General features: G+C 39.4%; 1 protein-coding gene across 1 annotated transcript in view; it reads left to right on the top strand.

Annotated features, from left to right (window-relative positions):
• Positions 1-16421, top strand: part of LOC306847239 (NLR family CARD domain-containing protein 3-like) — a 112570-nt gene that overhangs the window by 18653 nt on the left and 77496 nt on the right. The window contains exons 4-7 of the mRNA XM_079381077.1: positions 2569-2682; positions 7563-7619; positions 8623-10335; positions 12457-12546. Coding sequence (XP_079237203.1) covers positions 2569-2682; positions 7563-7619; positions 8623-10335; positions 12457-12546 — 1974 coding nt within the window. The remainder of the gene's footprint in view (positions 1-2568; positions 2683-7562; positions 7620-8622; positions 10336-12456; positions 12547-16421) is intronic.

Genomic DNA, 16421 nt, shown 5'->3' with positions numbered 1-16421 from the left:
TGTTGGTGCCAGACGGGCTGGTCTGACTAATTCAAAAACTGCTGATCTACTGGGATTTTCACGCACAACCATCTCTAGGGTTTACAGAGAATTGTCCGAAAAAAAGAGAATATATCCAGTGAGGGGCAGTTATGTGGACGAAAATGCCTTGTTGATGTCAGAGGTCAGAGGAGAATGGGCAGACTGGTTAGAGATGATAGAAAGTCAATAGTAATTCAAATAACCACTCGTTACAACCAAGGTACGCAGAATACCATCTCTGAAAACCCTGAAGCAGATGCTGAGTATTGTTGCTGACCATGTCCATCCCTTTATGACTACAGTGTACCCATCTTATGATGGCTACTTCCAGCAGGATAATGCACTATGTCACAAAGCTCAGATCATCTCAGACTGGTTTCTTGAACATGACAATGAATTCACTTTACTCTAATGGCCTCCACAGTCACCAGATCTCAATTCAATAGAGCACCTTTGGGATGTGGTGGAACGGGAGATTCGCAGTATTTCTCTCAGATAATTGACAATAATCAAAATAACCCCAAAAAACTGTGTTGTACCATTAACAAACTGCTCAAAGGTAACAGTTCCTGTAATGTGCCTGCCTCAGATCAGCTTTGCAATAGATTTCTTGATCATTTCAGTTCCAAAATTGTCAGTACTTGCAAATTCATTACTTCTGTTGCATCTGCTTCTGCTCTCAGTATCCCTAATTTTTCTGGCACCTTTCTCTCAAATTTTAGCTTACTTGATCTAGTCTCCCTGGGTAATGTGGTTTCACAAATGAAAGCTGCCACTGCCACTGCCATTACATTTACATTTATGCATTTAGCAGACGCTTTTATCCAAAGCGACTTACATTGCATTCAAGTTACAGTTTTTACATTTTATCAGCTCTTGATAGTTGATCCCATAGTTGATCCCATACCCACCTGTCTGTTTAAATCATGTTTTGCCTCACTATGCCCGGTCATCTTGAGTATAATAAATGACTCACTGAGCACGGGTGTTGTGCCTGCTGCACTCAAAATCGCTGCTGTAACACCTGTACCAAAAAAGCCCAACGTAGACTGGGTAAACATCGATAATTTTCGTCCCATTTCCAATCTGCCCTTTTTGGCTAAAGTGCTTGAGCGAATTGTGGCCTCTCAGTTATACACTCACCTTACTTTAAACAATCTTTTTGAGCCCTTTCAATCTGGCTTCCGCAAACTGCATAGCACTGAAACAGCATTGGTTAAAGTCACCAATGATCTGTTAATTGCTGCTGACTCTGGCTCTCTGTCAATCCTGATTTTACTCTATCTCAGCGTGGCTTTCAACATTGTAGACCATTCTCTTTTACTCTCTTGGTTGGAAACTGTGTTTGGTGTTACTGGCACTGCATTAAACTGGTTCAGGTCTTACCTCTCAGACCGTAGGCAGTTTGTGTCCCTGGGTGGATGCAGGTCCAATATTGGTTCAGTGCAGTTTGGTGTTCCCCAGGGTTCAGTTTTGAGTCCCCTACTTTTTAGCATGTACATTTTTCCCCTTGGGCAATTTCTAAGATCCCTTGGTCTTAAGTTGAATTTTTACGCAGATGACACTCAGATTTACATTCACTCAAAATCTGGTGATAATTCGGCTGTTGCCTTTCTTTAACATTGCATATCGGAGGTAAAAATATGGATGTCACAAAATTTTCTTTGTCTCAACAGTGACAAGACTGAGGTTATGCTGATTGGTTCACTCCACCAAATATGTAAAGCTGGCACTTTAACCTTAAAGATGGATGGTTCTATTGTGGAGTTTCAAACAAAATTAAAAAATCTGGGGGTGATATTTGATTCAAACTTGACATTTGTTCCTCATGTCCAGAACACGGTTAAAGTATAATTTTTTCACCTCAGAAACATTGCAAGATTGCGCCCCATGTTATCTTTCTCTGTGGCCGAAAGATTGATCAATACGTTTGTCTTTTCTCGAATCGACTACTGTAATGCTCTGCTTGCTGGGGTCTCTAAATCAACTATAAACAAATTGCAGTATGTTCAAAATGCAGGAATTCTCTCCCTTCTGAAATTAGACAGGCTGAATCTTTTAGTGTTTTTAAATCTCCTCTTAAAACGTATTTTTTTCCGGTTAGCATATATGTGAATTTTTATTTTTTTAATTTTTTTGTATTCTTGTGTGTATCTTTTTTTACCTCATATTTGTATTTGTATGTAAAGCGCTTTGAGATGCTACTTTTAAAGGTGCTATAAAATAAAGTTTATTATTATTATAATGCATTTATGTACGGGCAGTCTCCAAGTATTTATTTTCTTCCTTTGGATGGACATCTAAATATATCTTAAATTACCTTGCAGAAAATACTGTTTTGTTTAAATCACCCTTTGTTGGATATTGCAAATGAAGACAAAACGAACATGATAAACAAGATAAATTGTGGATGCTTAATTTCACGATAAGCTTTAAAGGAAATTTATTGCAGTTAAAAATGTTCATGTATTGACAAACATAAATTTTAATTTATTCGTATGTGTTCATTGACCAGTCATTCTCATTGGCCAGTCTGTTCTGTTACAGTCCAGTCCCGAAGAAGAGATCAAAACCAGAGTCCGTCTGTGTGTCTATGAAGAGTAACCAATCTATGAATCAGCCAAAAAATTTGAAAAGTGCAGACAAACAGCCTGATCTCAGGTAAATAATTTTTAAAAATGTACGTGTAATGATCTGTATTTGTACTAAAAACTTTCTATTAATGATTAGCATTGCATACTTGTGCAAAGCTCTATGTATTGTATTGTCAATACATTCACACACTGTAAAAGCTGTTGGTCTGTTACTCAGTTAATTATTATAAAATTGCATCAATATCAGTGTCGTCTGTTTCACACATACTTCGTTTGCAGTGTGTATGCAGTCCTTGTGCGTTACGTATGCTGTGCAGAAGCATCACAGACTCATTTTGCTTTCGTACAGAACAAGTTTACCACAAACACGTTTATCTATTATTTTGATTTCAAATTCAAACTTTGTTACTGAAAATGCTTTTTCAGCATTGTGATCCTCTTTTATCACAGTACAGTATTACATTTTTTTATAGACATTGAAAATTCATGTTTAAACTCAATAAATATAAACTTATTATTCAATGCATTTGACTTCTAGATTTGTATTAAGTTGCTCAAGCAAGTGGTAACACATTTAAACACAGTATATAGCCTTAAAAGTAACCTACGCAAATGTTTTAGATTAAAACTTACCATTGACAGAAACAGTCAACTCTCGTGCCTTTTCTTTTGCATTTAAATCTTTATTACAAGCAATCCCTTGGGTCTTAAAGAACTTTGTTTTTCTACCACCACAAATGCATCTATAATGTTGTCTTGTTTATCTAAAAGTGCACTTTTTATTGTTTTAAACCTAGCCAGAAAGCCACGTGTTGACTGTGAAAGACAATAGACTTTAATTAGATCTATCTATTGTGAAATTACTACATTTCCGTGTCAATCAGTGTTATTTTTTACTGCAAACATTGCTGTCACATTAATTCAGCGTGCGCAGCACAGCAAAAATAGAGTCGATCACTGCACTGCTGCTGCTCCTGGGCCCTCATTTATCAACAGTGCATACGCACTGAAGTAAGAATAGTTTAGTGGAATAGTGGGATCTACCAAATTGTACTTATATGTAGGAATGTGTATAAATATCAGCACAACTCTGAGCATGCTTACAAAGAGAATCTAGTAGTAGAATAGTAATACTACAAAAAGAAAGTGCCGCTGCGTGTTTCCTGTGTTCTTTAATTGCAAATATTCATTTAATAATTTCATTGTTCAGGTTACACATTTGCATAATTGGTCTGAAAAGCTATAAAAGACAGTTGGGAAGTCATTTGAAATCTAGCTATAATGTCATGACTGATCTCGCTTTAATGGAAGATTCAGAAAACAATGTGCTTTTCACGCTGTCTACTGTGTAGGAGCAAAGGAGTGCGGGGACGTAGGAGAATTCATGAAGAACAGTCTTTATTCGTCCAAACAAAGACTCACGTAGGGCAGGCAGGAACACACACGTAGCACAGGGAATAGGCTGGAGGCAGAAACGGGATCCTCCAGCCACAACGCCGATGGAGACTGGCAGACCCGCGGTGATTCCACCTCACAGATGGTGGGCTGAGGGTGACCAGAGGGGCTGCCAGATTCAAGATTCAAGATTTTTATTCGTCACATACACAATTATACAGAGTATAACCAGCAGTGAAATGTAAGTCAGGTCCACTCTAAGGACAGTGCAATTATATAGTATACAAATATTAAGAAAAAGAAAAGTAGAAAAAATAAAATAATAAAATAAAAGATATAATAATAATAAAAAAAAAAAAATAAAAAAAAAAGAAAATATATATATATATATATATATATAAATGTGCAGGTCAGTATGTTGTTTACTTAAATAGTAATATAAGAGGAATGTGCAAAAGAATGTGCAAAAAAGTTGTACAGCGTATTTAAATAGCAGCAATATGAGGTAGAGAAAAATTATGAATAGCTTATTGATTATTGATATGGTGATATTTACATGGAGTCAAGTGATGTTATAACACAGAATTAGAGTTTAGGAGCCTGATGGCCTGGGGGAAGAAGCTCCTCCTAAGTCTCTCAGTTTTTGCCATCAGGCTACGGAAGCGCTTACCAGATGAAAGCAAAATGAATAGACGGTTACCAGGGTGATTTGAGTCCTTGATGATTTTGACAGCTCTACTTTTGTAGCGTTTGAGGTAGATGTCCTGCAGAGAGGGGAGAGCAGACCCTGAGATGCGCTCAGCTAAGCGCACAACTCTCTGTAGTGCTTTGCAGTCCTGATTGGAGCTGTTTCCATACCACACTGAGATGCACTGAGTCAATACACTTTCTATGGACCCTGAATAGAAAGGTTTCAGGATTGCTGGTGAGACCCTGAATTTCCTCAGCTGTCGCAGATGGTACAGTCTTTCTTAACCTGTGTTTGGATGTGTGTAGTCCAAGTCGGGTTCTCAGAGATGTTTACACCGAGGTACTTGAAGCTACTCACCCTCTCCACAGGGGTCCCACTGATCATAAGAGGAGTGTAGGGCTGCTGCTGTCTCTTCCTAAAGTCCATGATCAGCTCTTTAGTTTTGCTCACATTCAGAGAGAGACAGTTGTCCTGGCACCATGATGTGAGTCTCTCTACCTCATCCAAGTATGCGGTCTCATCGTTGTTGGAGATGAGGCCCAGAACCACAGTATCATCAGTGAATTTGACAATAGATGTGGAGCTGTGAGAGGACACGCAGTCATGCGTGTAGAGAGAGTAGAGCAGGGGACTCAGGACACAGCCCTGTGGGGCTCCTACGTTCAGAGTGATGGAGTTTGAGGTGAACTGGCCAACTTTCACCACTTGAGGTCTGCCGGTGAGGAAGTCTTGAATCCAGTCACAGAGTGAGGAGTTTAGGCCGAGGTCTGTGAGTTTAGAAGCCAGCTTGATGGGGACTATAGTGTTGAAAGCTGAGCTATAGTCAATGAATAGCAGCCTTACATAATTCCCATTGTTGCTGTCCATGTGTGTGAGGGAAGAGTGGAGAACGTGAGAAATGGCATCGTCCGTGGATCTATTTGGGCGATAGGCAAACTGAAGAGGGTCCAAAGTATCAGGTATGGAGGAGCAAATGTGGCTCTTTACAAGTCTTTCAAAAACCTTCATGACTATAGATGTGAGGGCAACTGGGCGATAGTCATTCAGGCAAGAGGGTTTATTGTTCTTTGGCACAGGGATAATGACGGATTTTTTAAATGAGGTGGGAACCACGGAGGTAGCAAGGGACTCATTAAATATGGAAGTGAACAAACCAGCGAGCTGATCAGCGCAGGACCTCAGAACACGGCCTGTTATCCCATCAGGTCCGGCTGGTTTCCTGACGTTCACTTTCTTTAGCGCCCTCCGAACCTCATCCTCCGACACGGTGATTACAGGATTATCACCTGCTGCTTCCCCGCCGTTGCAATCGAAGCGGCCGTAGAAGATGTTTAACTCGTCGGGCAGCAACGGATCTGCTCTCAGCTCCGCGGAGGATTTGTTTCTGAAGGCACAGATGGTCCTCAGTCCCTGCCACATCCGTCGAGAGTCATTGAGCTGGAAATGAGACTCAATTCTCTCTCTGTATCTGTGTTTAGCGGCTCTTACTGCGCGTCGGAGAGCATAGCACGATGCTTTGTACTCGCTCATATTCCCGGTCAGAAGAGCCTCATTGTAAGCGGCAGTGCGTGTGTTAACCGCAGCACGGATTGTTCTGTCCACCCACGGTTTCTGGTTGGAGAATGTCCTTATAGTTATTGTTTCTGTAGCTTGCTCGGTTAGCGTGTTTACAAAACTTAATGCTACATCCATGAACTCTATGACGTCAGAAGAACTCGCCCGGAACATGTCCCAGTCGACGTCATCAAGAGCCGCCTGCAACATAGCCTCTGAGTGGGAGGACCAGCGCGTCACTACTCTCTGCACCGGGGGATCCTGAACGAGCCTTTCTTTATATTCCGGTGTGAGGAAAATGGCGGCATGGTCCGATTTGCCAAAAGCCGGTAGTGAACGGGATTTGTAGGCATTCTTAAACTGAGTGTAGCAGTGATCCAGTGTATTTGGTCCTCTAGTTGGACAGGATACATGTTGATGGAAGTTCGGCATGACCTGCCTTAGGTTGGCTTTGTTAAAGTCTCCCGCGGTGATAAAGGCAGCATCAGGATGTTTGTTAATGTAGCCGCTGAACACATCGTGAAGCTTAGAAAAAGCCAAGCCGGTGTCTGCCTGTGGTGGAATGTACACAGCAGTAACAATGATCGATGAAAACTCCCGGGGCAGATAAAATGGGCGGCGAGTAATGGAAAGATGTTCCAGATGAGGCGAGCAGGAACGCGACAGAATGGAGATATTCCTGGGGTCACACCATTTCTTGTTGATCATGAAACACACTCCTCCACCCCTGGATTTACCGAGAAAAACACACACAGACAGTCCAGGGGTTTGACAGTGCTGTGCAGAGAACACATTTTCAAAGACTGCACTGATCTGTTTAGTGAGAGCACAAAATGGCTTCTCAGTTGGTATCGTTTTTTTTTTTGCCATGATTTCGGTGAGGACATATACATTCATGTGATTTATAAAGGGAGGGGTTGTCACCATATATGGTTCATTGGAGGTGTTTCTGAATGCAAATGAACGAGCATGGTGCTTAAGAACATGTGGGATTTATCAACAATGATTACTTACTGGTGTGCATAAGAACCACGTGCACACATTTAATAAATTTAGATTTTTTTGTACTTACATTCTAAATTTTATTTGTAGGACAAAATATTCAAAATTTTCTACTCACTGTAGATAAATGAGGGCCCTGGAACACACTGCCGGACCGCAACTGCATGCAGTGTGAATGCTCTAATCTGTTAACATGGGTGCGGAAAAAAATATGTACTGCACACTCACTGCAGATGGAGTATGTGTGAAACAGTCGTGTGTCTGACTCTTTACCCTCTTCATTCTGATTTAACCCTTCTATCCAGTCCAGCGCCTGTCACTCAACCACAAGACTTCAATGAAAGCATGTATCCTGGTTTCAGGTAAAATGTGGTTTAAAATTTGTTGTGGTTTAATATGTGGTATAATGTGGTTTAAGTGCTGCAATGCACATCACACATCACTCAAACACATGATTAAAGAGATACTCCACCCCAAAATAAAAATTTCTCATGAATCACTTACCCCCATGTCGTTCCAAATCCGTAAAAAGCTTCGTTTGTCCTTGGAACACAATTTAAGATATTTTGGATGAAAACCGGGAGGCTTGTGACTGTCCCATTGACTGCATAGTAAATTGCACTGTCAAGGTCCATAAAAGTATAAAAAACTTTGTCAAAATAGTCCATCTGCCATCAGTGGTTTAATCTGAATTTAATGAAGTGACAGGAACACTTTTTCTGCACAAAGAAAACAAAAAACAAAAAATGTATTCAACATTTTGGACAATATCCACTGGACATCAGCAGCGTATGCTGTTCTGTGTCAGCCACACCCACAAGGATACATCTTCTACATTTGTTTATGCATTTAATTGAATGTGGCACGGCTGACACACTACTTGCGTCCAGTGAATATTCTCCAAAATGGCGCTACGCTGGCACAGAGGAGATGAATTGTTGAATAAAATAGTTTTTTTGTTTTCTTTGCGCAGAAAATGTGTTCTCGTCGATTCATTAAATTCAGATTGAACCACTGATGGCAGATGGACTATTCTGATGATGCTTTTCATACTTTTATGGACCTTGACAGTGCAATTTACTATGCAGTCAATGGGACAGTCACAAGCATCCTGGTTTTCATCCTAAATATCTTAAATTGTGTTCCGAAGACGAACGAAGCGTTTACAAGTTTGGACGACATGGGGGTAAGTGATTAATGACAAAATTTTCATTTTGGGGTGAAGTATCCCTTTAATAATTGAAACATTTCAGAAACCTAATGATGTTCTTTGTACCATAATACAGCAAACAAATAATCCATTTTGTAATTTATGGCTATTAACTTTTCTAACTTGTGTAATAACCTGGCATTTTAATCTTACAGCCATGACTCTAAACTTTCGGAAGGCCCCAACACATTAAGATTAAATCTGAGAAAGAAGTTTGAGTGTTTGTATGAGGGAACAGCGACGCAGGGAAGCCCAATACTCCTAAAAGAGATGTACACAGAGCTTTACATTACAGAGAGTGAGAGTGGAGAGATCAGTAATGAGCATGAGGTGAGACAGATTGAGACACAGTCCAGGAGAGCAGCAACAGAGGACACAGCCATCAAATGCAATGACATCTTTAGACCTTTACCTGGGCAAGACAAAGCCATCAGAACTGTGCTGACAAAGGGAGTTGCTGGCATAGGAAAAACAGTTTCCGTGCAAAAGTTCATCCTGGACTGGGCTGAAGGAAAAGAGAATCAGGACGTCCAGCTCATATTTCCACTTCCTTTCAGAGAAATCAATCTGATGAAGGACAACACACTCAGCCTTTCAGATCTTCTTCATGTGTTTTACCCTGAAACTAAAGAAATGGAAATATCCAGTGATGAATATAAAGTGTTGTTCATCTTTGATGGTCTGGATGAGTGTCGTCTGTCTCTGGATTTTCAGAACGATGTGACGTTACGTGATGTAAGTGAATCAGCCTCAGTGGACGTGCTGCTGATGAACCTGATTGTGGGGAATCTGCTTCCCTCCGCTCTCATCTGGATCACCTCCAGACCAGCAGCAGCTGATCTCGTCCCCTCTGTGTATGTCCATCGAGTGACAGAGGTACGAGGCTTCAATGATCCACAGAAGGAGGAATACTTCAGGAAGAGAATCAGTGATCAGAGTCTGGCCAATACAGTCATCTCACACCTGAAGTCATCAAGGAGCCTCAACATCATGTGCCACATCCCGGTGTTCTGCTGGATCTCAGCCGCTGTTCTGGAGAAGATGTTGAGTCGAGCAGAGAGTGGAGATATTCCCGTGACTCTCACTCAAATGTACACACACTTCCTGATCCTTCAGACCAACATCAAACGTGAGAAGGACTATGAGAAGAAGGTGACAGATGAAGACATGATCCTCAAACTGGGGAAACTGGCTTATCAGCAGCTTGTAAAAGGAAACCTGATCTTCTATGAGGAAGACCTGAGAGAGTGTGGCATTGATGTGACAGAAGCATTAGTGTACTCGGGATTGTGCACTCAGATCTTCAGAGAGGAGTTGTGCTGTTATCAGGGGAAAGTCTTCTCTTTTGTTCATCTGAGCGTTCAGGAACATCTAGCAGCTCTATATGCACATCTCTCCTGGACAAACAATAACATCAGTGTGTTTGACCAGATTACCAAACAAACTAACATTTCTGATCTCCAACAGAGAGCTGTGGATGAGGCTTTAAGCAGTAAAAATGGACACCTGGACCTTTTCCTTCGTTTCCTTCTGGGTCTGTCAGTAGAATCTAATCAGAGTCTCTTACACAAAGTAATGACACCTATAGGAAACAGCTCTCACAACAATGAGAAAACAGTTCACTATATTAAAGAAAAGATCAGTAAGAATCCCTCTCCAGATAAATACATCAATCTGTTTCACTGTCTGAATGAACTGGGTGATCTTTCACTAATGAACGAAGCTGAACCTCGTATGAGCCATGGAGGATTACGCCATGCGAAACTCTCCTCATCTCAGTGGTCAGCTTTGGTTTTTGTGTTGTTGACCTCAGAGCAGACAATGCAGGAGTTTAGGCTGAGGAGCTTAATTGGAGCAGAACACGATAGGTAAGTAAAATAACACAGAGAACAATCATTAGTGTAAAACTTTATGAACAAAAAGAAAGAGATTAGAGGTTTTTTAAATTGTGGGGCAATTTTTTTGGGCGGGGATATTGTACATAATTTGCAGTTGCTTCTCAAGCAGAAGGCTGTGTCCAAGTAAGGCTATCTTGGCTGCCATGTCATTATGTGCTGCAGATGGCTGTCTCAATTTGAAGGAACCTTTGAAAGCAGCCTTTCTCTTTGCATCCTTGATGTAGCTCATTTTGAAGGATGCATAAAGTGTATCCTTTTTGTCCTTCAATCACCCTCAATCCTTTGCACACTTTTTCCAATTCACAAAAAAAGAACTGATGGAAAATGAGTTGGCACTGAGCTTATCTGAGTTCATTATGAAATGTAAGACAAAAAATGTGACCCTGGAGCACAAAACCAGTCTTAAGTGTCAATTTTTCAAAATTGAGATTTATACATGATCTGAAAGCTGAATAAATAATCTTTCCATTGATGTATGGTTTGTTATGATAGGACAATATTTGTCTGAGATACAACTATTAGAAAATCTGGAATCTGAGGGAGCAAAAAAATCTAAATATTGAGAAAATCTCCTTTAAAGTTGTTCAAATGAAGTTCTTAGCAATGCATATTACTAATCAAAAATGAAGTTTTGATATATTTTCGGTAAGAAATAAAAAAAAAATATCTTCATTTAACACGATCTTTACTTAATATCCTAATGATTTTTGGCAGAAAAGAAAAATCGACAATTTTGACCCATACTATGTATTTTTGGCTATTGCTACAAATATATCCCAGCGACTTAAGACTGGTATTGTGGTCCAGGGTCACAAATAATGTTTTTGAAGTTGAAGGCATACATGTTTTATTTTGTTTTGGGTGTGAATTAATCACTTAACACTGAACTGCCATTAATGTAAGCCACTGGAAGACCGCATACGCTTTTCGTTCACTGTATTACTTTAAAAAAAAAAAAAAAAAAGCCATTTAATATAAAGATTTTTGGTTGTACTTTATTTTACAGTATGTGCACTTAAAGTGTACTTACTGTTAAAATAAAGTAACTACATGGGTTAGGTTTAGGGGGCAGGTTCTGGGTTAATACCTACAGTAGTTATTACCCAGTTAGTAATAGTATGTACATGAGGAACAGGACTGTAAAATAAAGTGCTAATACAAAGTATTTTTTTCAAAATTAAGTTTTAATAGTATTTCTGTTCCATGACCGTGGGAGCAGGAACATGTGTGAGTAGCCATGTGCGCTTACTAGAGTGTCTCATTCTAGTGTTTAATGCTGGGAAGGTTTCAGGCCTACAAGCATCAGAAGGACTGGACTAGGAAAGAGGCAACCTCACTAGGATGCAGCCTTCCGTTTGAGAAGCACCCAATATTAATATGCGCGAGTTTCCAGGAGAGGGGGGATATCTGATTATGGGAGTGAAATTGCTAAATTATTGTTCTGCCACACCTGATATTGTCATGGTTGACATAATGATAACCTTGTACTGAAGAAAAAAAAAAGTTGAGCTAACTTAAAAAATTATTATTATTTTTTTTTAAATAAGGCAAACTCTCACATTTAACTTTTGAAGTTAGCTCATCTAATCCACTTCAGTTAAAGTCAACTTAAATACTTTTGTTCATCAAATGAGTAACAAAAAGTCTTTTGAACTTACAGTAAAGCGTCTTTTCAAGGCAACTGAAGAATGTTTGCTGAAGTATTTAGCCATGCAAGCAGCTACAATTCTTGTTTGGAGATTAAAAAAGTATTTAAGTTGATTTTAACTGTTGCTAATTGTTTGAGTAAACTTAAAATTTAAATCAAATAGGTTGTCCTACCTACCTACCTATTTATTTATTGATTGATTTATTGATTTACTTAAGTTAGCTCAACTTTTTAAGGATGGACAAAAATCTGATATGTCTAAATAAAAATAAAAACACTTTTTCACACGTTGCTTTTAAAGCAATGTTTATTTAATTGAAATATATTTGAGGGTATTTTAGGAATGTATTTAATGAATTATTTATTAATGTATTAGGTATTTTATTATGAATATTATTAGCTTTATTGGCATTGATAATTTACTTATTTTTATTTTCAAATAGTGACGCATTTGTCACCCAGAAAGCACAAAATACAGCAGATGAAGTTCTTCAGAAACTGCTGCCTGTGGTTACAGCAACTAGATCAGCTGAGTAAGTAACACTGACAACAGTCATCACTGTTAAAACCTTATAACATTTCATACTTAAAAAATATAATAATGGCTTAAAAAATGTATGAGTGTCACACTTCAGCTTTTAACCCCTCTCCCTATCTGACCTGCTAGGCTTCTGATTTAAGAGCATTGTTGGAAATGTGTTTCTTTTCATTTTTAGAAACTGAGACATGATTAAAATTACTTTCTGTGTAATGTTTTAGCTCATGTTTTAGCTGAGGTAAATACAGTGCCTTGTGAAAGTATTCATACCCCTTCATATGTTCACATTTTGTTATGTTGCTGCCTTATGTTAAACTGCTTTAAATTACTTTTTTTCCCACATCATTCAACACTCCATACACCATTATGGCAACGCTAAAAGTTAAAACAAGTAAATAATAATAAAAAAATAATGATTTAAAGTATTTAAACCTTTATCTGGGACAGTTGAAATTTAGCTCAGGAGTATTCATATTGCTTGCAGATGTTACTACACTTCAAGTGAAGTTAACCTGTGGCAAATTCATCTTAAAGGCAAAATGCCAAAAATAAAATAAAAAATGTCTTAACAGCTCAAAATGCTTATCAGAGAAAAAACCAAGCCCTGAGGTCAAAATAACTGCATGTAGAGCTCAGAAACAGGATTGTTTGTTTGTTTGTTTTATTTATAGAGCACAATTAAAACAATGCAAGGTTGACCAATGTGGTGTACAATAACAACAAGTAATAAAAATGAGACCAACATCTCAGAAGGAAAAAAAGACTAATAAATAATTAGAAAGTAAATCAAACATTACAGGAAAGAACGAGAGCCACTTTGTTAAATCAATCTGTAGAGCCAAAAGCTAACGCAAATAAATACAATCTCAAATTTATTTTAAAAGAACCCAATGTAGGTAAAAGTCTAAGATATAAAGGCAAGCTATTCCAATGCTTTGGGGCCACCACTGAAAACGCCCGGTCACCACTCAATTTTAATCGTGTCCTAGGGACGTCTAAAATCATCTGGTTTGATGACCTTAAATTCCTTTGAGGTTTGTGTACATGTAAAAGATCAATTAAGTAAGAGGGTGCAAAATTGTGTAAAACTTTATATACTAAGATAAGTAGTTTAAACACGAACCTGTAATGAATTGGAATCCAATGTAAAGTAGCTAAAATAGGTGTCACATGCTGGTGTTTAAAAACACCTGTCAGTAATCTCTAAGCAGCATTCTGCACTAATTGTAAGTGAGTTAACAGCGATTGGCTCACACCCGCATACAGAGAATTACAGTAGTCCAGTCTTACAAAAATAAAGGCATGAATAAGCTTTTCAAAATTGCAAGATGACAGAAATGGTTTTACCTTAGTTAGTAATCTCAAATGAAAGAAACAAGATTTAACCACCGAGATGATCTGTTTATCAAATTTCGGAGAGACATCAAACTGAACCCCAAGATTCTTAAATATCGATTTACAGAAAGGAGCCAGGTTCCCCAAATCAGAGATGACTTGAGACTCAGAGTTTGCGAACCAAATTACCTCAGTCTTACTTTCATTTAAATGTAAAAAAAAAAATGCTGACATCTATAGTTTAACTTTATACAGACAGTTTAGTAGAGACATAATTGTCTTCTTGTCCTGTTTCTGTAAAGGTAGATGCACCCGAGTATTGTCAGCAAAACAATGAAAAGAAATCCCATGCTTTTGAAAAATAGAACCTAAGGGCAGCATATACAATAAGAACAAGATTGGACCAAGAATTGAACCTTGGGGAACACCACAATTCAATGGAGTAGATTTAGAATAAGATTGACTGATATTAACTGAAAAGGTCCTAGTCAAGTCAAGTCAGGTCACCTTTATTTATATAGCGCTTTTAACAATATAGATTGTGTCAAAGCAGCTTTATAGTATAAAATAGGGAAATAGTGTGTCAATAATGAAAAAGGACAATAGTAAACACTCAATTTTCAGTTAAAGGCAGTTCATCACTGAGTTCAGTAATGTCAGCTAATTTCAGTTTAAATAGTATCTGTGCAATCAAGTCGACGATATCGCTGGAAATTAAGTGTATCCAACTAAGCAAGCCAGAGGCGACAGCAGCAAGTAAACAAAACTCCATTGGTGAGCAAAAGTCAGCAAAGTCAGATTGTGCAAAGGACTCATCTGGTTCCTATGGTCTTGTCCCGATGGCCATCTGTGACGAGGTCTTCACTAGGGATCTGTCTCTGGGGCTCATCTAGTTGTCCTGGTCTCCGCTGACATTCAGGGCTATAGAGGTCATCTCTAAGTGCTGATCCACCATCTGATCTGGATACATTTACATATATTCATTTAGCTGACGCTTTTATCCAAAGCGACTTACAATTGCTATATATGTCAGAGGTTGCACGCCTCTGGAGCAACTAGGGGGTTAAGTGTCTTGCTCAGGGACACATTGGTGTTTCACAGTGGATTCGAACCCGGGTCTCTCACACCAACGACATGTGTCTTATCCACTGCGCCATCACCACCCAGGATACGGACTGGATCCGGGTGGCTGCAGTGACCATCTGATCTGGATCCAGACTGGATCTGGTGGCTATGGTGACCTCGGAATAAGAAAGAGACTAATATTAGCGTAGATGTCATTCTTCTTACGATGTAACAAGTACATTGAGTGTTATGGGAAGTGTTCCCATTTCTGGTTGACCTAATTAGTACAGCCTAATAATCCTTCAACAGATTTTAATATGAGAATGAGCTTTATTGGCCAAGTATGTTTACACATACAAGGAATTTGTTGTAGTGACAGAAGCTCCACAGTGCAACAGAAAGACAGCAACAGGACAGGACACAGATAATAAAAACAAAATAACAACAAATAACCAATAACCAATATACAAAGCAGCAAAAAAAAAAAAACAATATATAATATAGACAACTATGTATGTACAGGTCAAGTATGTGCAAATTAGAAATTAGAAAAATAAAAATGAAATAAGTGAGTGTGGTGAATGGATAATGTATTATAGATGTGTGTTCCACACTTATTGTTGAGTGTTCATGAGATGTATTGACTGAGGGAAGAAACTGTTCCTGTGTCTGGTCGTTCTGGTGCACAGAGCTCTGTAGCGTCGACCAGACAGTAACAGATCAAAGAGGGAGTGTGCTGGATGTGAGGGGTCCAGAGTGATTTTACCAGCCCTTTTGCTCACTCTGGATGAGTACAGTTCTTGGAGAGTGGGGAGGGTTGTACCAATGATTCGCTCAGCAGTTCGGACTACCCTCCATAGTCTTCTGAGGTCAGATTTGGTCGCTGAGCTGAACCAGACAGTTATAGAAGTGCAGAGGATGGATTCAATTATGGCGGAGTAGAACAGTTTCAGTAAGTCCTGTGGCAGGTTGAACTTCCTCAGCTGCCGAAGAAAGTACAACCTCTGCTGGGCCTTCCTGACAATGGAGTCAATGTGAATATCCCACTTCAGGTCCTGAGAGATGGTGGTGCCCAGGAATCTGAAAGACTCCACTGCAGTCACAGTGCTGTTCATGATGGTGAGTGGGGGGAGAGCAGGGGGGTTTCTCCTGAAGTCCATAATCATCTCCACAGTTTTGAGCTTGTTAAGATCCAGGTTGTTGAGACTGCACAAGACAGCCAGCTCCTTAACCTCCTGTCTGTAAGCAGACTCGTCACCGTCCTGGATGAGGCCGATCAGTGTGGTGTCGTCTGCAAACTTCAGGAGCTTGACAGATGGGTCTTTAGAGGTGCAGTCGTTGGTGTAGAGGGAGAAGAGCAGTGGTGAGAGAACGCAGCCCTGAGGAGCTCCAGTGCTGATGGTGCGGGTGCTGGATGTGAATTTACCAAGCTTTACTAACTGCTGTCTGTCTGTCAGGAAGCTGTTGATC

Source organism: Barbus barbus, assembly GCF_936440315.1.
Source record: "Barbus barbus genome assembly, chromosome: 27".
Taxonomy (NCBI): domain Eukaryota; kingdom Metazoa; phylum Chordata; class Actinopteri; order Cypriniformes; family Cyprinidae; genus Barbus; species Barbus barbus.
The sequence above is the reverse complement of the archived record's forward strand: the minus strand, read 5'-3'. Positions and strand labels throughout refer to the sequence as shown.